This window comes from Euleptes europaea, chromosome 19 (genome assembly GCF_029931775.1).
Source record: "Euleptes europaea isolate rEulEur1 chromosome 19, rEulEur1.hap1, whole genome shotgun sequence".
NCBI classification, from domain to species: Eukaryota; Metazoa; Chordata; class Lepidosauria; order Squamata; family Sphaerodactylidae; genus Euleptes; species Euleptes europaea.
Genome location: NC_079330.1, coordinates 32204488 through 32226181, shown reverse-complemented (window position 1 = coordinate 32226181; position 21694 = coordinate 32204488). Strand labels below are relative to the sequence as shown.

General features: G+C 44.7%; 1 protein-coding gene across 1 annotated transcript; it reads right to left on the bottom strand.

The window, feature by feature from the left end:
* Nucleotides 1-534: 534 nt before the first annotated feature.
* MRM1 (mitochondrial rRNA methyltransferase 1) lies at nt 535-14147 on the bottom strand. Its single transcript, XM_056865036.1, has 5 exons — nt 13318-14147; nt 10344-10437; nt 4591-4711; nt 779-898; nt 535-656 (listed from the first exon to the last, which is right to left on the bottom strand). The coding sequence occupies exons 1-5, from the start codon at nt 14145-14147 to the stop codon at nt 535-537; spliced, it is 1287 nt and encodes a 428-aa protein (XP_056721014.1).
* Nucleotides 14148-21694: the final 7547 nt, after the last annotated feature.

Sequence of the window (21694 nt, the reverse complement as noted above, 5' to 3'; positions counted from 1 at the left end):
TTCCATTCCACTGGGACATGAAAATTAAGGGGAATAATGACAAGAGAGACAAGAGAGCAAACCCCTTCGTCCTTTCGTTTTATTAATCCTCTGCCCTTCTCCTCCCCCACCTCCCATGCCTACAATACTTCCTGGACAGCTGCTGTGGCACCTCCGAGACTGGTACCAGAGGCCAGACACCCCTTAGGTGAGCAGGCACATGGGAGGGGAATCCACCCCTTTACATTCTTCTAGGCTTTTGCTTCCGATGTCTGAGGCACCACAGCTATTGTAACATGGGAAACAGTCCTTAGGGGATCAGAGATAACATGACCACTCAGCAAGCAGCATTGGGTAATAGAACCATGAGATAGCTTTGCAGAAGATGTGTGTCAAAGGGAGAGATGTGCTCTTCTATAGCCAACGTCTTCTGGAGAGTTCACTGCATCTAGCTAAATTGTTACATTTTTCTCAGCTTATAGGAATCTTCCAGCTTCCTGAAGACCATCAAAATCTTTCTCGCCTAGCATGTTTCTTGGTGTAGATCCCCTGGCATCACGGCCTATTGGGGGAAGCATCTTCAAGGATGGGCTGTTCAGGGGTTTTTCCCAGGCAGAAGGAAGAAAAGCTTCCTGTAGCTTTAATTTTTTGGCTGCATATGGAGTGCAAAAGAATCCCTGCAAAGGAATTTTTTAAAATAAAATAAATCCGTTCGGAAAGTTTACCGGGTGTCCGGCTTTTTCACTGTCACAAGAAGCAACAGAAAGACATGGGTAGGATCTAGAGAGGAGCTCCTTACCTGCTGCAACGGATACATTTAACGATTCTATTCCGGGTGGTAGCGGTCTTCCTGGGAAGATGCTTAGCATCCTTTGGCACATGCTCCTAGACTCCGGGGAAAGCCCATAGCCTTCATTCCCTACCAAAAAAACAGCCCCAGAAAATGTTTTTAAATGCAGAATTTAGGACTGCCCAATGAAATTGACTGACAATAGTTTTAGGACAGAAGAGTTGCATCACAGCATGGAATTCATTTATGGATTTTGTGGATGGCTTTAAAAGGGATCACACAAATCCATGGAGGAGAGGTCAACTGACAGCTATGAGCTCAATGGAACTTCCTTAGCCAAAGGCAGTGCTAGCTGCCAGGGTCCCACAACAGCAAGAGAAGTCCTACCATCTTCATGTTTTGGCTGCAGGCATCCAAAAATCATCCGGCCAACCACTGACAAAGACCAGATAAGACATGACATACAAGAACAATCAGAACCCTGGCTCATCTCATGAAGCACTGCCTACTCTGACCAGGAGCAGCTCAGACCCATGTTCCACCTAGTGGAGTATTGTCTACTCTGACCGGCAGCAGCTCTCTGGGAATTCAGGCAAAGAAACCACTTTCCCAGCAGAAACTGATTGAGAAATTAAAACAGCCCTGTTATGGTAACAGATAAAATACCTTCCCAAGTAAAAATCCTAATTATCAATGTATACTTCACAAGAAATGGTTTCCTGTCTTGTCATACTTCCAGTTCAATATTACATCTGATAAAAAGAAAGAAGGGCTAACAGTGCAATCCTAAACAGAGTTACATCATTCTAAACCCATAGACTTCTATGGACTTAGTAAGGTGTAACTCTGCTTAGGAGTGCACTATAAATCTTATATTTACATTTCAATGAATACTTCAGATAACAAACGATTCACTGATGCAATAATTTACTGATCTTACTTGTTAACTTAATACTCAATATGCATACCCGTATTTACAAGTCTTGCTTATTGAATACCTGCAATAAGCAAGACTTGTAAATATACCTGCGTAACATACGTTGAATTCATGTTTAAGGTATCACACATGAAGCTGCCCTATACTGAATCAGACCACTGGTCCTTCAAGGTTAGTATTGTCTACTTAGACCGGCAGCAGCTCTGCCAGGGTCTCAGGCAGAGGTCTTTTTCCATCACCTACGGCCTGGTCCTTACCTGGGAAAGCTGGGGATTGAACCTAGGGCCTTGTTTTTACATGCCAAGCAGATATTCTCCCACTGAGTCATAGCCTCACATTCAAATGAATTATTCATTTTTAAACAGCCCTGGAGAAAGATCAGCCAAGGGGACCCTTGCAGTTCTGGCAGCTCTGCAAGATCCGCTTGGCTTGTCCTTGGGCAGTGGCAATTAACCTGCCCCCATTGCGATCATCGCCGTGGCCCAGATATACGCTGAGCATCCCCTGTGGCACTACCAGCATTTCAGGGGAAACTTGAGGCCGCTTGCTCCTGGCTCCTGCCCAGTGGCCCACCAAGGACTTTCCCGTCTGCTCATGTTTCTCAGCATCTGCTCCCTGAGATCCTTTAACTGGGATTGAACCAGGGACCTTCGGCAGAGTCAATGCGCTGAATGCAGAGTCAATGAGCTGCCGCCACTGAGCATGAAACCCTCCAGGGCTGAGCTGGAACATCTCATCTTAGGTTCCTTGGTCACTTTTAAAAAATAAAAACAAATGTTCTCTATTGACGTTCAGATTCTGAATCTATTGACATTTTTATTGTATTAACTACTGTTTTCTGGAGAGGGAGGGGGAGAGAATCGGCATCCTTCCTTTCTCAACTGAAAAAGTTTTGAACACAGAGGCAGGAGATTCAAATGCTTCCTGGGAGCTCTTTCTGAGCAGAAGAAAGGTTTTTTAAAACCGAGGCTTGGATTTCTCCCCCACCTCCTTTCAGATTGCTCCAGGTTTTTGTTTGTTTGTTTGTTTGTTTGTTTTTTGGTCTTAAAATGTTTTTTTTTATGAAGCAATTGGGTTTTTTGGGGGGAATTTTCTCTCACATTAAGGTCTACAAAGTAGAATCATAGAATTGGAAAGGACCACCAAGGTCATCTAGTCCAACCCCCTGCACAATGCAGGAAATTAATAGCTACCTCTCCCCACATCCCCAGTGACCCCAACCCTCCCCCTGCCATGCAGGATCCCACAATCAAAGCACTCCCGACAGATGGCCACTAGCCTCTGCTTAAAGACCTCCAAAGACGGGGACTCCACCACCCTCCGAGGCAGCACATTCTGCCGTCGAACAGCCCTCACCGTCAGAAAGTTCTTCCTAATGTTTAGGTGGAATCGCTTTTCTATTCGTTTAAATCCATTACTTCGTGTCCTAGTCTCTGGAGCAACAGAGAACAAGCTAGTTCCCTCATCAACATGACACCCCTTCAAATATTTAAACATGGCTATCATGTCACCCCTTAACCTTCTCTTCTCCAAACTAAACAAACCCAACTCCCTAAGTCTCTCCTCAAAGGGCATGGATTCCAGACCTTTGACCATTCTGGTCGCCCTCCTCTGGACACGCTCCAACTTGTCAACATCCTTCTTAAATTGTGGAGCCCAAAACTGGACACAGTATTCCAAGTGAGGTCTGACCAATGCAGAATACAGTGGTAGTATTACTTCCCTTGATCTAGACACAATACTCCTATTGATGCAGCCCAGAATTGCATTGGCCTTCTTAGCCGCCATATCACACTGTTGACTCATGTTCAGTTTGTGGTCCACTAAGACTCCCAGATCTCTTTCACATGTACTGTTGTCAAGCCAACTATCTCCCATCTTGTACCTGAGCCTTATGTTGTTTCTGCCTAGGTGAAGTAACTTACACTTCTCCCTACTGAAACCCATTTTATTGCTTATGGCCCAGCTCTCCAGTCTATCAAGGTCATTCTGAACTCTGACCCTGTCAGAGGGTATTAACTACCCCCCCCCCAACTTGGTGTCATCTGCAAATTTGATTAGCATGCTCTCTATCCCATCATCCAAGTCATTTATAAAAATATTAAACAGTACCGGTCCCATGACAGACTCCTGTGGCACCCCACTGGTAACTCCTCTCCAGCATGAAGTTGTGCCATTAATGAGCACCCTTTGGGTTCGGTTGGTCAACCAATTACCAATCTACCTAACAGTAGCAGTGTCCAGCCCACATTTTACTAGCATTGTTTCAAGAAGACCATGGGGGACTTTATCAAAGGCTTTACCGAAACCAAGGTACACTACATCTACAGCATTCGTAAGTAAGCCAATTACAAAGCAGCATTTCAAGGGGCGGGACTTGATTTGAGCTTGAAGACTGCTGGTGCAGAGATTCCCAACAGGAAAGTGTGGGTCCAGCGAGCAACGAACCTCAGGTAAAAATCCCATGCATAAATGACCAAACAGAGGGGGTTTGCCATTGCCTGCCTCTGTGTAACAACCCTGGACTTCCTGGCTGTTCCCCCATCCAAGTGGTCAACACTGCAGGGCCAACCCTGCTTAGCCTCCAGTATCTGACAAGATCAGGCTAGCCTGGGCTGGCCAGCTCACCTGCTGTCCACAAAACTAGCTCTTCATTTCAAAGTATACAGTTGTGTCCAAGTGAATTAGTTACCTCTTAATGAGCCTTCTCCTTCACTCCCTTTCCCAGTCACGCCCTTCCTGCAGATCTCCATTCCCACATGGGGAGCACCAGCTTTAACCTTACCACAAACCTCCAGCCCTTGATAACAAATTGCACTGTGGGAACTGACCCTCCATCACAACACTTTAAACCCCATGGTTTAAATACCAGGATGTTACCCACCTAGTAACAAGACTGTGGGCCTCGTCCAGAGAAAGTCTAAGCAGCTCTCAACAGGGACATCATCGTGGGCTGTGGTGTGGCCGACCGTCCCAACAATTTCCCAACCTTGTTCAGATTTTGCCTTCAAAAAGTAAAGATGTTGGGGGGCGGGGGGAGAGACAAATAAATCAACTTTCCCCCCAATGTTGCATAGCCCACATGATTAGAAAACACACATGGAGCTGTACATCCACTGTAAAAGAGAATACATCCAGCTGACCACTGACTTGTACCTTTTCCAGCATGACTGGATCCAGCTTAGCTGAGAGCCTCCCCAAAACACACACACACATATATGAAACAGCCTTATACTGAATCAGACCATCGGCCTGTCAAGGTCAGTATTTCCACAAAGAGCATTTACAACATTGCATTTTAATATCACTTGTATGGCTAACTCCTCCCAAGACACTTTTGAGTACGAATTTGTGGCTGAAAAGCAGGATAAAAAAATTAACAAACCAGCCCTCTGTTTTTGCATCATAAAGTTCTTCTTGTGGCTCAAAAGCCACTTTAAACCAATTATCATAAATATATCTGTGGCGCATTTTAGCCATCTTGATCATTGTGAATGAGCGGCTGGGTACTCATCACGAATGCACCTTATTGATCCTTGACAGCTGAGAATCTCTTACCCGCTTTTGGAACGTAATAGCCATTAGAGCTCAGGGAAGGTGACGGCATCCAGAGAAACCATTTGGAGCCTCTGTGGCCTTTTGGATGATAGAAGAATGAGATGGAGAAAAAGGAGCTGGAAGTTCCTAACAGGCATTAGCTGAATCTAGGGTAAAATCTTGGTGGGGGTAAATCCAAAAATTGCTTTTCAAGAAACTGGCACAGGGTTTGAGGCTTATGTAAAGACTGTGCCTGTCTGTGGGAGGGGCTGTGGCTCAGTGGCAGAGCATCTGCTTGGCATGCAGAAGGTCCCAGGTTCAATCCCTGGCATCTCCAGTTACAGGGACCAGGCAAGTAGGTGATGTGAAGGACCCCTGCCTGAGACCCTGGAGAGCTGCTGTGAGTAGGCAATACTGACTTTGATGGACCAAGGGTCTCATTCAGTATAAGGCAGCTTCATGCTTGCATATGTAAGAGGCAGGGTTGTGTAGTGGCCTGAGCACTCAGCACTGGACTTGAACTAGCAGCCACAGGTTCAAATCCTCATTCATCAGTGTAGCTGCCTGGTGGGCCCTGGGCCTCCTACTAGCTCTTAACCAAGGTCATGATCAATTTTCTGTGGCTCCAGAAGCCAGCACAACATTTTAGGAGTTAGACTCCTATTGCAGCCTTCAGAGTTATATAGGACTATATTTTCTAATTAATACAGCCGCACAAAATACTGGCACCTCAAGGAAACATTTAGACAATGTGGCAATCTGGCACCTGGTATTTGTCAGGCCCTGCCTTAGCCTTAACCCGCCTCGCAGGGCTGTCATAAATGGAAAAGTAGGAATCTGTTTATGAAGGACAGGAGGGAAAGATACACATGAAGTACATTAGTTACATTTTTTAAGTAAAACAATTATTACAGAGATATAACATCCCTTGGAAACTGAACCCTGCATGCTGTCGTTTGACACAGAAGTGAGGCAAGCGAAAGGCCACGGCCACTTATTTATTTAAAAAAAATTCTATCCCTGCCTTTCAATACAAAATTTCCAAGGCTGTTGATAAGTGGGGAAATGGCCATAGCATTCTCTAACAAAACAAACAAACATCCCATCACAACTAAAGGGGCCAAGCAGTTCAAAAAGAGTCCGGGATCAGCAATGACCGTCTAATTAAATGCCAATTAAAATTAATTAAAAACTCAGGAACACAAGAGTAATATTCACCCAGCAGCTGACAGCCAACCAAGTAGACACTAGCTATGTTGCCTTCCAGAGAGCTGACCACAATTAGGGTGCCAATGCAGAAAAAGCCCTCCTTCTGGTCACTAAACCCCACCTCGCTCAAAAAGTAAGGGCACTCAAACGACAGCCCTGCCTGTGGGTCTTAACTGATGTTCAAGTTCATAAGAAAGCTGGCAAACCTTCAGATGTACGGTAATTATTGAACAGAAACGACACTCTGGGTTAGATGAACCTCAGTCGGATCTGGCAACGCATTTAGCATGTCTTTACCCTTTCAGGCTTACATGGCATTCCTTGACACAGAAAAAGGAGTACCCAATTAACTACAAAATTCATTTTAGCAAGTCGGGGGGGGATAGCTTCCTTATGGCCTCGGTTTTTGAAAAATCGGCAGTTTCCAGGTGATAAGAATATCAAAATTTATGCATGCCCAGTGACAGAGGTTAAGCTGGCCAATGAGGACCCAATTAAGGAGATGGCCACGACGGCCCGTGTGTTCATAAATTGCACTTTATAGTAAAGGAACCGATTCCCCCAGATGTTTCAATTAAGTCTCAACACTTTTTTACGGGATTTTTATATCAGTTGGAAAGGGTTGCTGGAGACACTGAAATGAGCCAGAGGGAAAGAGGAGAAGGTTAGGTGGCAACTTGCCAATGAAGATGCCACATGAGGAATGCCTGTGAGCGTCAGGAGACTTCCCACCTTTCCTTGTCTTGGGTCTCTCTCTGTTACAGATTGTGGGCATTCAAATTCATTTGACATGACCCCATCCGCCAGTACTGTTCTTTCGCCATCACGTTGAATCTAGCTCCCTCACCCAGCACCCTCTTGACAAACCCCCCCAGATTTCTAAACCTTGCACAATGCTGCCAACATGAGACCAAGCATTGCAAAATACATCTCTTGTGGAAAAGAGGAGACATCCAAATTTACAATCATAGAATCACAGAGTTGGAAGGGAACACCAGGGTCATCTAGTCCAACCTCCAGCACAATGCAGGAAATTCACAACTACCTCCCCCACACACACCCAAGTGACCCCTCCTCCATGCCCAGAAGATGGCCAAGATTCCCTCCCTCTCATGAACTGCCTAAGGTCATAGAACCAGCATTGCTGACAGATGGCCATCTAGCCTCTGCTTAAAAACCTCCAGGGAAGGAGAGCTCACCACCTCCCGAGGAAGCCTGTTCCACTGAGGAACCGCTCTAACTGTTAGAAAATTCTTCCTAATGCCTAGAGGGAAACACTTTTGATTTAATTTCAACCCGTTGGTTCTGGTCTGACCTTCTGGGGCAACAGAAAACAACTCTGCACCATCCTCTATATGACAGCCCTTCAAGTACTTGAAGATGGTTATCAAATCCCCTCTCAGCCTTCTCTTTTTCTTTGACTTGTCTGTCAAAGAAAAGAGACTGAGCAGAATGCCATCCAATGTGTATGAAACATTTTGTAGTTATCTCTAGGGGGGTGCACCATTTTTTCCCGGTATTTTTTGGATTCGAGTTTAATAGACCCAAAAAAATTCTGAAAAAAGCTGAATCCTCATACTGATATGGTTGATTTTTTTCCTGGCTTTTTCGAATATCCAAACATTTTCAGGACCATTTAACCCTATGGGAAGTCTTTGCAGGGCTCTGCAGGGGGAGGGTATTTGACATAGAGTCCCCAAATTTGGAGCACAGCTGCAGGTGATTCTCCTTACAAGAACCCCCAAGTTTGGTGAAGATTGAGTCAGGGAGGTCAAATTTTATGTGCCCCCAAAGAGGGTGCCCTCATCTGTCCTCCATTGGAAACAATGGAGGAAAAATTGGTTGCCCATAAATTTGGACCCCCAACCCAATCTTCACCAAATTTGGGGGTTCTCGTAAGGAGTCACCTGCTGCTACATTACAAATTTGGTGGCTCTACCTCAAAAAAAACTGCCTCTCCCCAAGAACCCCCACAAAGATGATAAAACCTGAAAAAGCCAAAAAAATTGTAAAAATTAGCTTTTTTTGTCTTTGCCTTTTTGGCTCCAATAAAATTGTGCCCCTTTTTTTGGTTTGGTATACCCGAATGCACACCCCTAGTTATCACTAGCCAATCTTTTGAGAAGGATACCTTTTTAATTGTTAAGTGGCTTCATTATCATTGCAACCCACCTTGAGTCTGGTCACAGAGAAAGGCATGTTAAAATTGTTCTCAAGAAATAAACACTCCTAAACTTTACAGCTACATTACTGGGGTCAAACAGACCCTAATGACTTCAAAGCATAGGATATAATGGAATCTACACAGAATAAAATGACTTGGATATAGTATGCATTAAATGTAGGCAGCCGTGACCTGGATGGCCCAGGCTAGCCTGATCTCGTCAGATCTCAGAAGCTAAGCAGGTTCAGCCCTGGTTAGTATTTGGATGGGAGACCACCAAGGAATACCAGGGTTGCTGTGAAGAAAGGCACTGGCAAACCACCTCTGTTAGTCTCTTGCCATGAAAACCCCCAAAAAGAATCGCCATAAGTCAGCTGCGACTTGAAGGCACTTTACACACACACAAATGTAGGCAGTTCTCAATAGATCAAATATGCAGAAACAGCAGCATTAAAATCAAACTAACAAAAAAAACCAGTCAATGTAAAAATTATCTCCAAACTAATGAGCAACCAAAGCAGAATCAACCCCAAAAAGGAGCAAAAACCTAGAATGAAAGGGATTCAGGCTAGTGGTAGAAGAAGAAGAAGAAGAAGAAGAGTTGGTTTTTATATGCCGACTTTCTCTGCCACTTAAGGGAGAATCAAACCGGCTTACCTTTGCTTCCCCTCCCCACAACAGACACCCTGTGAGGTATGTGATGAGAGAGAATGACTTGCCCAAGGTCACCCAGCTGGCTTCATGTGGAGGAGTGGGGAAACAAATCCAGTTCACCAGATTAGCCTCCGCCGCTCATGTGGAGGAGTGGGGAATCAAGCCCGGTTCTCCAGATCAGACTCCACTGCTCCAAACCACAGTTCCTAACCATTACACCCCGCTGGCTCTCATGCACCACGCTGGTAGGCCTGGTTTCTGTTGGATTATTATTATTGTGTCTAGTTACATATAACAGACTTGGGCAGGAGCACCTGATCCTGCCAAAATTATTTTCAACGATTTCAAAGGTTGAGTTAAGCAGGAGCTCCCAGCCTCCACCTTTGAAATCAATGGGGCTATTAAAAGCAAGTTCCTCTGACTGGTTTATGCCCTGGAAATTTTGCAAACCAACTGAGCAATAAAGAATAGGGCTGATCTTTTTTAAAGCACCACCTCCAAATGAGCAGATTAATAGATGATAATATAGCACAGGTAAGGATGCCAGTCTCCAGGTGGGACCTGGGGATCCCCTGGAATTACAGTTCATGTCCAGACTACTACTACTGTATAGATCCCATTATATCCTACAGTTTCAGTGGAGAAAATGGATGCTTTGGAGGGTGGACTCTATGGCATTGTACCCCACTGACTTCCCTGTCCTCCCCAGGCTCCACCCCCAAATCTCCATAAGTTTCTCAACCTGGATCTGGCAACCCTATCCCCCGCTGGTGGCCAGGGAGGACCTGGCCACCCTATGAACAGGGGTAGGATACCTTCCCCCCCGAAAGTAAGGGAACATCTACCTTTGATGATGTCAGTGTGCCAGCAAACAAAAGGGGCCCAAGACCCACGGGGTGCAGTCCCAGCCCTCCATCCCCCCAAACCAAGGGCTCACCTCTGTCACTTGAGCAAACAACCAACTCTGCATTCCGTGCAAAATGGCTGATCAAGCAGCTGTTCGGCACACGTGACAAGAACTGCCTCCCCCAATATTATGGACCTGGCCGTTTTAATTTATGTATTTATTTTACCTGAAGAAAGCTCTGGAGATGGTCAGTGCCAAACACATCCAAGACTTCCACGGCCCCAGAACTTGCTTTGCTGACAACAGGCGTCAGAGGGCAACTGAAAGTAGAAGAGTTCAAGGAGGGGGAAAAACGTAATTCGAGATTCCAAGATCAGCTGAGAACCGCCCATTAACAATTCCCCAGTGGGCAAAATTTTGCTTTGTCACCTGCCCTTCTCAATGTACCCCACCTACAAACACACACGCTTTATCACAGTTTAAGACAGCTAAGGAAAACAAACAACCTGTGCTGTAATAGGTAACTTTAGGAAATCGGCAGCACAAAGGCTCCACAAAGAACACAGTGCAAAAATTACACAAGCACTGAATTATTTACAAGCATTCAACAATGTTTACTGAGCACTGAATTCATGCCCTATTGAAACCAAAAGAACCACCAAAGTATTAAATTCATAACAATGGAGTATCAAATGGTAACAAAACTAGCAATAAAGTACCAACGCAACTCAAGTTGGAAAGAGAGGCTACGTGCTCACACATATACCTATGGGAACAAAAAATGCACATTTAGCCGCAAGGCGATTTACCAGCAGCATACAGTGCAATATGCCATGGAATGCTCAAAAAACATTCTGAAAAGAGCTGACGAAGCCACCGTGAAACGTGAAGTGACTGGTCTCACGTACTGCAAATTTTTGAGGCTTTTGCCCATGGACCTGAGTTGCGCTGGTACTGTATTGCTAGTTTTGTTACCATTTGATACTCCATTGTTATGAATGTAATACTTTGGTTGTTCTTTTGGTTTCAATAAGGCATGAATTCAATGCTCAGTAAACACTGTTGAATGCTTGTAAATAATTCAGTGCTTGTGTAATTTTATCACAGTTTAAAGCAGAAGATTGAAACAAAACACAAGAAAAAATTATGCAACAAAAGAAACATGCCTCAAGTTATAATTTCCTGAACAGATGAGTCTAATCACAAATACTGTATACAGAGGAAAATGGAAAGCCGTATCTTCGGACCGTAAGAAAGAACATTATTAAATGGTCATTGATCAACCCACGCAAAGCAAAAGATTTGGTCCTGAATCGAGCCCATTATTTGTATTTAAACTCAGCACATCGTGGAATAATTTGGGAATTAAAAACTAAACTTTGATCGCTATGAATAGACAGAAGGGGAAAGCGGCATGTTTAAAATTTGTGTGGCAGCTTTGGTGGAGAGGGTTATGTTGTTAATACATCATTCCAGGTTTCCAAATTGGGGAGGGGCTCTTTTTGGTCAGTGGCAGAGCCTCTGCTTTCCATAACGAGGTCTCATGTTCGATCCCCAGCATCTCCAGTTAAAGGGATGGCCTCTGTCTGAAAAATATTACAGCTGTAGTCTAGTTACCGAGTTACAGAGAGCCTAGTTACAGATGCTAAACTTTACAGCATTTTAAAACTTGGAATGTCTTCAAGGTCTCTTCATGCTTCCCTGTGGTTGCTATAGGTATAGGGGAAAGTATCTTTGCCTGTTTGTGCCTTCTCCAGCCTTATTAGAGAAAGACAAAACTCTTAATAGAATCACAGAGTAGGAAGGGACCACCAGGATCATCTAGTCCAGCCCCCTGCAAAATGCAGGAAATTAACAAATACCTTCCCCCACATCCCATTACCCCAACCCTCCCCCCGCCATGCAGAAATCAATAAGAAATAGGACAATCCAAAAATAAGAAAAGTCTATGAACTCTATACATTTCCATATGCTCTATATGGCCTATAGGTGAAAGGCCGTTACAAGTCGCATTAATTTACAAAGGATTGAAGCCTTAAGTCAGTGAAATGGATAGAACTTACATCTGCATCAACATGGTTCGAATTGGGTTGTATGGGGAGGCAAGTCAAATCCTTTGAGGACTAGTAACTTTTGTAGACAGGGTGCAAGGCTGTATGATTGCTTGCATTAAACCTCCATGAGAGGATGGGATTTAAGCCCATGTTGGACTTGGACTATGAAGACCTGGGTTCAAATTCACAGGTTAACTTTTGGCCGATCAGTTTGGTGGCTTTGTGATAAAGCTAAAAACTTTTGGGATATGATATACAATGAGCTAAGGTTAATTCTACAACAAAATATCCCTAAAACTTCAGAGATGATGTTGTTAAGCATTATACCGGACTATATTATAACACAACGGACCTTTTTACTGTATGCCACCACAGCTGCGATAATGCAGCTAAATGGAAAATGACTGAAATACCGGACAAAACTGATTGGATTCATAAAATGTTTGAACTAGCAGAAATGGCAAAATTGACTGAGTTAGTAAATCAAAAAATTATGATGAATTTGTTAAGGAGTGGGAGGCGTGGATTGTTTATTGCAAAAATGAACTTAATGTGCAAAATGTTAAAGGTTATAACTTAGACTAGGTTAATTTTCTTGTTTCTACTTTTTTTCTTTTTTAAAAACTGTAGAAGGTTTTATTTAAAAAAAATTATAAATAAAATAAATAAATTTATAAATAATAATAAATTTATAAATTTATAATATAAATAATTTATATATAATTTATATATAAATTTATAAATAATAAATTTATAAATAAATAATATTTTTATTTTATAAAATAATTGCTAAGAGGATTACAAAGATAAGTCAGAGATAGAAGAAGGAAGGGGGGAAGTTAAAGTAGAGGAAGATAATTGTTATATATATGTTAGTTTTAATTGAGAATGAGAAAAGATTGAAAGGCAATGTTAATTGATTGTATCGAATATATGAAAACAAAATTAAAAAAAATTTAAAAAAAACTTTTGGCCGATCAGTCTCAGCCTCTGCTACCTCACAAGATCATTGTGAGGATAAAATGAGAGCATTCTCACAAATACCACTTCCAGCTCCTTGAAGAAGAGCTATGCTGGATCAGACCAAAGACCCAAGGAAGGGTGGGATAAATATGTAAGAATAAATTATGCCTCTGAAAAACTCACCTGTTCCTTTGACTCATCACAATCCCGTCAACACCCAAGAAGTGAGCAGACCGCAGAACTGCCCCCAGGTTCATGGGGTCTTGTATCCCCTCCAAGGCCAGCCAGAGGAGCAGGGACTTCTCGCTGGTGGCCCCCTCAGCCTCACGGGAGGACCCTTCCTGCCAGCGAATCGGACGAAGGGGCGTGGCCTCCAAGCAAACGCCCTGGTGGACCCCTCCCTTACAAAGGGCATCCAGCACTTTCCGTGGAACCAGCTGCACAGGGATACCACGAGCCTCCGCTTGCTGGGATAGTTCTTTCATCGCAGGCCGTGTACTGGTGCTGCCGGACTTGACAAGGAGCCTGAAGAAGTCCCTCTTGGACCTCCCCAGTGCCAAGGAGCAGGGCGCAATCCCAAACAATATCTCCGAGCCTTTGGTCCTTTCAATAGGCAAAGATCTGGGCCGTGATTGTCCCTTCTTTTTGGAGAAGTCATCGTCTCTCAGGTTCCAGAATTCCTCCCCACTGGTGGGCGCACCTTTGGTGGGCAGCTTCCACCAGCCACGGTATGGAGTTGGAGGCGTGTGCTCTCTGCAGGGTTTGCTAGCTGGAAGTGGTTTCTGGCTTGGCTGGGCAGCCTCCCCTTTTTTGGCCCTATAGAGGTGAGCATCAACATGCAGGCAAGGAACTTCTTTGGGGCCAGCCTGACTGGGGGACCCATTTTCTAGCAGCGGCTGTTCCTCCCATACCGAGAAGTGGCGGACAGTCTGGGAAGAGCAGATGCGATGAGCACCAACCCTCAGCCTCACAGCTTTCTGGAAACAAAATTTAAAGGCCTGGAGGGATTCCATGGTGGGCTCGGGGTGTGGTTATTTCTACCTGAAGAAACGAGAAGCAGCAGCGAGTCAACAGGAATAGTTATTGAGGGCCAAACTACACAATACATTTTTTGATGAGCAATTAAAAAAATGTAGTTTGGAACTCACACTGGTGTTTGCGTGCCACAGTTCTGTGAGAAGACAGAATCATACAGTTGGAAGGGGCCATACAGGCCATCTAGTCCAACCCCCTGCTTGATGCAGGATCAGCTAGAGCATCCCTGACAAGTGCTTGTCCAGCCTCTGATTAAAGACTGCCAGTGAGGGGGGGGGGGACTCACCACTTCCCCAGGGAGCTGATTCCACTGTTGAACAACTCTTACTGTAAAAAACATTTTTCCTAATATCCAGCTGGTACCTTTCTGCCTGCAATTTAAACCCATTATTGCGAGTCCCATCTTCTGCTGCCAACAGGAACAGCTCCCTGTTGTAGCTTGTGATATAAATGCTATTTATCCCGTGCATTTTTATCCTCCAAGGAGCAAAGGATGGTGGACACAGTTCCCCCTCTCCCATTTGGCCCTCACAACAACCCTGTGAGGTAGAGTGACTGGTCCAAGGACACCCAGTGAGCTTCATGGCAAGGTGAGGATTCTAGTCCACCATTGTATCTACCATGCCATACTTAACCCTCAAGAGGAAAGATGGAAAGAGAACAAGTTACACAAATTTTAAAATACCATATATTTCCAGGAAACAACCCCTGGTAGTAAAGGGGCCTGAAAGCTTAACAGCAGCTAATTTAAATCAAAGAATTCACTGCTGATGTGGAAATGAGGGCAGGTAGATCTGACATCCAGAGATCTGCCAGTGCAGCTTTTCATGTTCTGGACCAAACCAGGGTCAGCTGCTCACTGCTGGCTGTCAAACAGAAGAGCTGCCGGGGCCGGTTCAAAGGTTGGCAACCTGGTTCATGGCTGCTGAAGCCACAGATTACTCAAAAGCATGCCCAAAACTAACCACCGTAAAACGACCCATCTCTGGCTCAATTTTCTGGGCCACCAAGAAGTGGAAGAAAAATGTGCCATCAGCTCAGATTTGGAAACAGAGCCTGCAGAAAACGGAAAACAGTGGCCCTGCTGTGCCACAGCATGAAGTACCTACAGAATATGTCTGCACATCACTGTTAAAGGCACAGGGCAGCGGTTTTTCTTCCTGGCCAGAACAGCTTCACGATTCAAAACACACTAACCAGATGACGTGTCCCCCATCCTTCCTCCAAAGCAGCCTTTTCTGAGAAGACTTTAACACCTTTATATGCAGTTTTTATTGTTTCTTAATCAAGTTATACTTGCTAAATAAAGAAATAAATGTATGTTGGTACTGTTATATAAAAGAGCCAGTGTGGTGAAGTGTTAACAATCCTGGTTCGTGTCCCCGCTCTGCTAATGACACCCACTGGGTAATCTAGAGCTGGGTAAGCACTCTTAGCCAAACCTACTTCACAGAGTTGTTCTGAAGAAAAAGGGAGAACAATGTATGCTTGTCCAGAGCTCCTTGATGGAAGGGGGAGGGAATAATAATGGATTACATAGAGATATAATGATATCAACACTCTATCAGCGTATTTTTTTGCCATCAAGTCACCTCTGACTTAAGACGACCCTGTAGGGTTTTCAAGGACAGAGACGTTCAGAGGTGGTTTGCCATTGCCTGCCTCCGCATCACTACCCTGGTATTTCTTGGAGGTCTCCCATCCAAATACTAGCCAGGGCTGACCCTGTTTAACTTCTGAAATCTGATGAGATACTCCCATACTCTCTCTGACACACACATATGCCTGTCCATATTTACCAGGGATACTCCCAGTTTTCTGTTCACTCGCCCTGGCAAAACCCTCCTTGTTTTTTCCCTATTTCACTCACTGAAATGTCAATTTTTTTCATCTTTCAAACCTCTTTCCTGAGGTCTTAGGAGTTACATCTTGGGAAGGGGTGGTCAGCGGAGGACAGGGAAAGATGCATCTTGACTCTGGATTAATGCAAGTTCATGGATATCAGATGCCTGCACACAACTTTGTTTGCTCATACTAGAATTGCTCATACTAGAACCAACAGGCAAAATCAAAAACATTCTACAGAGTTTTATTTTTAGTGTATGCCAAATAGTTATGCACAGCAGACCATAAACACTGTAGACAATTGCCCATCACAACTTTTTTAAAGGATTGCGGGTCCATAAAAAATAACCCCCCAAAAAACAACAGCCGTGTAAGCACTTTTAAAAGGGGCTCACATCATCACAGAGCCTAACACTTGTTTCCCCTCCTCATCTCTGCTCTACAAAGGGGTCCAATTTGCAGAGGGGAAGGAAACGACTACCTGCTGAAGACACAAATTTCAAATTCAAATGCGATATTGATGTTTTATCATTTGCCAAATTCTGGAATACCTTGTACGATTTGTTATGCCAATAAAGGTTTTTGAATTTGAATTTGACTACCTGCTGGCTTTAATATTTTCAAGGAGAGCCGGCCACCTCCGGGGGTGCCTCTCAAACCCAAACCCAATTTTATCTTTCACCCCCACCCACCCCGGGTCCATTCAGTTGCCAGATGGCTACAAAATACAGACATGGGGCTTTTCAGACGCCCTGAAGCATCTCCCTCTCTCTCTCCCCCCCCCCCCGCATCTTTTGGTTTTTAACATTCAGCTCTGACACTAAAATCTTCCTCGTGGCCTCAGTGGTGTTTTGTTGGACCCTAAAAACAAGCTGCTGCTTGGGGGCTCTTTGCAATAAGAGAAGCACCCATAAAACAATTAAAAACCTAGGCATTTGCAGCTCCCCCCTCCTCCCAGTGTTGCCCTGGATACAGCCACAGGCTCCTCTCCACAGCCCCAAAACTACTGCAGAGGGGGAAACCTACCTGGTCACCCACGTGGAAAGCTTCCCACTTCCTGGTGCTCAGCCGGCAGGGAAGTCCGGCCAGCCATAGAGATGGGCCAGGGCCAGACAGGGCCGTTGCTCTCCAGCGCCACCTGCTGTCCATACCGTGGTCCCTTCATTCAATTTTCCTCCTGGTTCTGCACTGCAGTGGTGGTTCCCAACCTTTGTTTGACCAGTCTGCCACTTCAGCAGAAAGCCGGTGCAATGCAGTGGTCAAGAGTGTCGGACTGCAATCTTGGAGAGCCTGGTCTGACTCTCCGCTTGGCTATGGAAGCACGCTGAGTGACTCGGGCCGAGTCATACTCGCTCAGCTAGCCTACCTCACAGGGTGGTTGTAAGGATAAAATAGAGGAGATGAACGCAACGTAAGCCACCTTGGATCCCCATTGGAAAGAAAGGCGGGGTACATATGAATTAAATAAATAAGCGGAGGTTTAATAGGATATTATTGACCAGCTGATGTGTTCACCTCAATGCCATGAAAGGCTCCATTTGCCAATTTCCACTCTATAAAGAGGCAGGGCATTTTATTTCCACACATTCAGCCTCTATAAAGAGACGGGGCATTTTCTCCAGGATTGTTGGCAACAGTATCTGTTACGATAACTATGAACTCAATAGGTCCTTGTATTTGCGTATGTCCTAAACATTTCACTTAGGCATAAATAAATGTAGAACAGAATCAGCATTTTCTTTTTCTTTTACAATTCACAGTTAAGAAACCTACTTATAATGTACGTCGTTCCCCATTTTGCTGTCACGCGTTCTTGAGGATCTTTCACAAAGAAAAAGGAACACACATGGCTCTTTGTTGGTTTTAGCAATGATGCCAGGAGCCTGTCATTCCAAAAAAGCTGGTTTCAAAGTGCAAAGTTGAGGGGAGGCAGACAGCAAAGGCTTCGGCAAATTCAAGGAAATTAATCAATCCAAAGTTTCAAAAGCAATAGGCGGCAGAAGACAATAAATTGAAATTAAAATACTGGAGTAGAACAAATCAAAGAATCTGGCAAACACTGAGGTTGGGATGCCCATCAAAAGCAGCCCATGATGCTCAACACACAAAATAAAAGGGTATTTGGACTCTTAAGCCAGGGTCGGAGGAGGAAACAGCCACCCATAATTGCTGCCCAATTGCTGGCTGCTATGGCAAACCTGAGGGTTGGGTGGGGGGACTGAAATCGAAACACCAGACGTAGACTGAAAATTTAACGTGCACAATGGAAAGGCCTTCAGAAACTTAAGGACGGAGAGGGCAGAACGAGGTTCAAAGTTGGGGGCTGCTGCTACTTTCCGGTGGCACTTGCTGCCACTTTTGTGAAGGGGTTCCCCAGGGCGACACAGCTTCTCTTGCTCTCCTCAGTGGGCACCCAGCAGCCCCCTACATGTGATTGTAAAGCATCAGGACAGAACCATTTGTGGGAAATCTCAAAAGCAAACTAAGCCACACAAGCTCCAAGTCTGCTTTAAGTCATCTTGGGGCCTCTCCTGGCCAGGCAGGTGACAGCCAACAGCTTACTCAGCTGCAAGTTTACTTGGAAGTAAGGACCATTTCGGCTCAAAGGGATTTGTTCTCAGGCAAGCATGGCCAAGGATTGCAGATTTAAAATGGTTCTTAAGCGCTGAAGAAGTCCACTCCAGAGTGGTGGTGTGGGCAGATGATCCAGCTACCTTTGCCCCAGGTGAAACTTCTGTAGTAAAAAAAATTGGCATATATCCTATATACCCATTTATATCCTATATATACCCATTCCACTGAGCAAAGGGGGAGCCCTTCTCCAGCCTAAGGATCCTCCTTCCAAATTATGGCTCTTCCTCTGGCCGACAGTAAGGTACCTGTCAGGTACTGGCCAAAGCTGCCCACTGCTGTCCAGGAACAGACCTTCACAATGGTCATTGGCCTTTTCTCCATGAGTGGTATAAATCGTTGCATGCCATCAAATTCTTCATGTCATTTGTTTTAAAATTCCACACGTTTTTTTCTCTCTTTGGTTTTGGAAACGTTTCCCCATCATTTTTCCTCCGTTGTTTTCCCGAGCACTTTCGCCACAATGTTTTTTTAAATCCGTTTCCCAGCCAGCTTTCCTTGAGCATGCGACCTTCTTCAAACAGTCTTTATTTCTCTGCCCCAACAAACACCCTCCCCTGGTTCATGCCCCCTGTTTTGCTCATCTCCCCTCCCTTCCCCCCTCCACCCATTTCCCCCCAATTTGTTTTAAAAAATTTGAAGCCAAGATTAGTGATATAATGCTGGATTTAATGGACACATGAACATTAGAATAACCCTCCCCATTGCTGCGGAAGACCAGGGATTTGTGGAGAGGTGCTGGTCTTTCCCATGGGTAATGCAGTGCATATCAGGGTATATCGATTTTAACCTCATATGTAAAAACAAAAAAACAAAGACATTATAGGAATGTGAAAGGAAACCCAGCCAAATACGTTGCAAATTCCTGTAAACTTCCACACGCTGTCCATTGCAGGGCTATAGCATGCTAGTTGGATTGTGCTTGAGTGCAAAGTGGATAAACCCACTGGATCTCTAGTTGTTTTGGGAGGGGGCATGCAGATGTGCCTAATGGTGAATTGTGCTTCGGTTTGGGGCAACCATTTTGAGTACAAACTTTCCAAATGCAAAATGGCAGTTGAGACACACGTGCACAAGTGATCTTCCCAGAAGGTTGAAGGCACCCAGAGGACAACTGCAGTGGATTACAATGGTCTCGACCAATCAGAACGTGTTTCTGTGGCTGGGAACTTTGAACACAGGAGTTTGACACGTCTCAAATCATAAGAGCTACGCCTTATCGCTAATGCGCTGGCGCAATAGTGTTTCCTCATTTAATGGTGGTGTGCATCAGCACTAGACCACACGCGCAAATAACACACACAAAAATTAGTGGGAAGTGGGGGGGAGCGTCCAGCGTGATCATCTACGTCATGAATGACGTGACACCCCTCCCCCCAGAAAACATTGCTTTTGGGGGAGAACCAGTGCAGACAGGATAAACCTGATTTAGAATTGAACAGGAAAACAGAAAGCGATGTTGCAAAAGGAGGAGCGCGGAGCTACTTCGTGGAATGCGCTTCCAAGCCTCGCAGATCAACCACACAGAAAAACTGGGGTAAGCGATGCATACCCAAAAGGCCCTTGTTAGGGCATACCTGACCTCTGGAGACCTGTTTTTCTCTTCCCTTCACTGTCCCATCTTCCTTTTCCATCATATCTAATTGATTGCAAGACATTCCAGCAGGGGCCTGCCTATTTTGGTTCTTCAGATAGCGCTTGGTAGAATTTTCAGGACCTCCTAAATAATGATATGCACATCACAAAGAGACCTTTATAGGTTTTATTTTTTTAAATAATGATATGCACATTTATTTTTTTAAAATAATGATATGCACATCATTGGAAGACCTTTGCAGGTTTTATTTTTTAAACCTATGTAGTTGTGGGCAGGCACCTATTGGCCAGTGCCTGTGCTGTCAGCAATGACCAGCAACACAACTCTATCTGCCCATTCCTGCCATTATGTGAGGTGTGCTTATTAACGGGATGAGACCTTCCTTTCTTCACAGCTCCAGTGAGGGAGGATTCATCAGCTAATTGAAAGGGTCCAAGCAGCTTTTGGCTGTTAATTTTCATCCTGGCTTTTCAGGGTTACCCGAGCCAGGTAGCCAATGCAGCAACCTTACCCTCTGTCCAAAATGGTCAAGGTATGCAGCAGAGGGAAGAGGTAGACCCCACAGGAAACAGTTTCTAGCCTAGTCCTTTGCATGCTGTGCCAATTTTCAACTTACAGGGAATTATTCATGTACAGGAATTTTGTAGTAATGCACTCTATTCCAGGGGTCCCCAACATGGTGCTTGAGGGCTTTATCAAGTGTTTTCAGAGAGTAGGTAGGGCAAGGTGGGGTATTTGCCCAACAGGGCCAGAGAAGATCTGATTGGCTGTGAGGAGTTTCTAAAAGTTGCTTCAGCAATGGCTGCCAACACAGCACAAGGATCTTCATGTTTTACTATGTGCGTATGCAAGAAAATATGTCTTTAAAATATGGTCATTTTAAAAGGTATTATGTAAAACAGCTTCTGCCAGAAATGTTGAAGAGTTATTATTAGAGTGGATGAACTTTTGTGAAGGCCTATGGTCACATACAAATAAAAATTTACTTACTTATTAGAGTTATGTATGACTTCACTCCCTGACACATGAACACATGAAGCTGCCTTATACTGAATGAGACCCTTGGTCCATCAAAGTCAGTATTGTCTACTCGGACCGGCACCGGCTCTCTAGCATCTCAGGCAGAGGTCTTTCACATCACCTACTTGCCTGGTCCCTTTAACTGGAGATGCTGGGGATTGAACCTGGGACCTTCTGCATGCTAAGCAGAGGCTCTACGACTGAGCCACAACCACTCCCCACATTTTGGCTCCACCTCCTGCGGCAGCCATTTAGTGGTTGTACCATCTTTTGTCAGAATGATGTCCACAGGCTTGCAAAGGCTGGCAACTAGGGTCACCAACCTCCAGGTGATGGCTGGAGAGCACCTGAGATTTCCAGCCTACAGAGACCAGTTTCCCTGGAGAAAACGGCTGCTTTGGAAGGTGTCCTCTATGGCATTATACCCCGCTG

What these genes read in the sequence shown, in the direction of transcription:
- MRM1 (XM_056865036.1), bottom strand. Translation starts at nt 14,147, where the DNA reads ATGGAATCCCTCCAGGCCTTTAAATTTTGTTTCCAGAAAGCTGTGAGG. An exon ending in ATCTCCAGAGCTTTCTTCAG is followed by an intron (nt 4,712 to 10,343) that starts GTAAAATAAATA and finishes TACTTTTTGAAG; the next exon opens with GCAAAATCTGAACAAGGTTG. An exon ending in GCCCACAGTCTTGTTACTAG is followed by an intron (nt 899 to 4,590) that starts GTGGGTAACATC and finishes TTTTTTTGGTAG; the next exon opens with GGAATGAAGGCTATGGGCTT.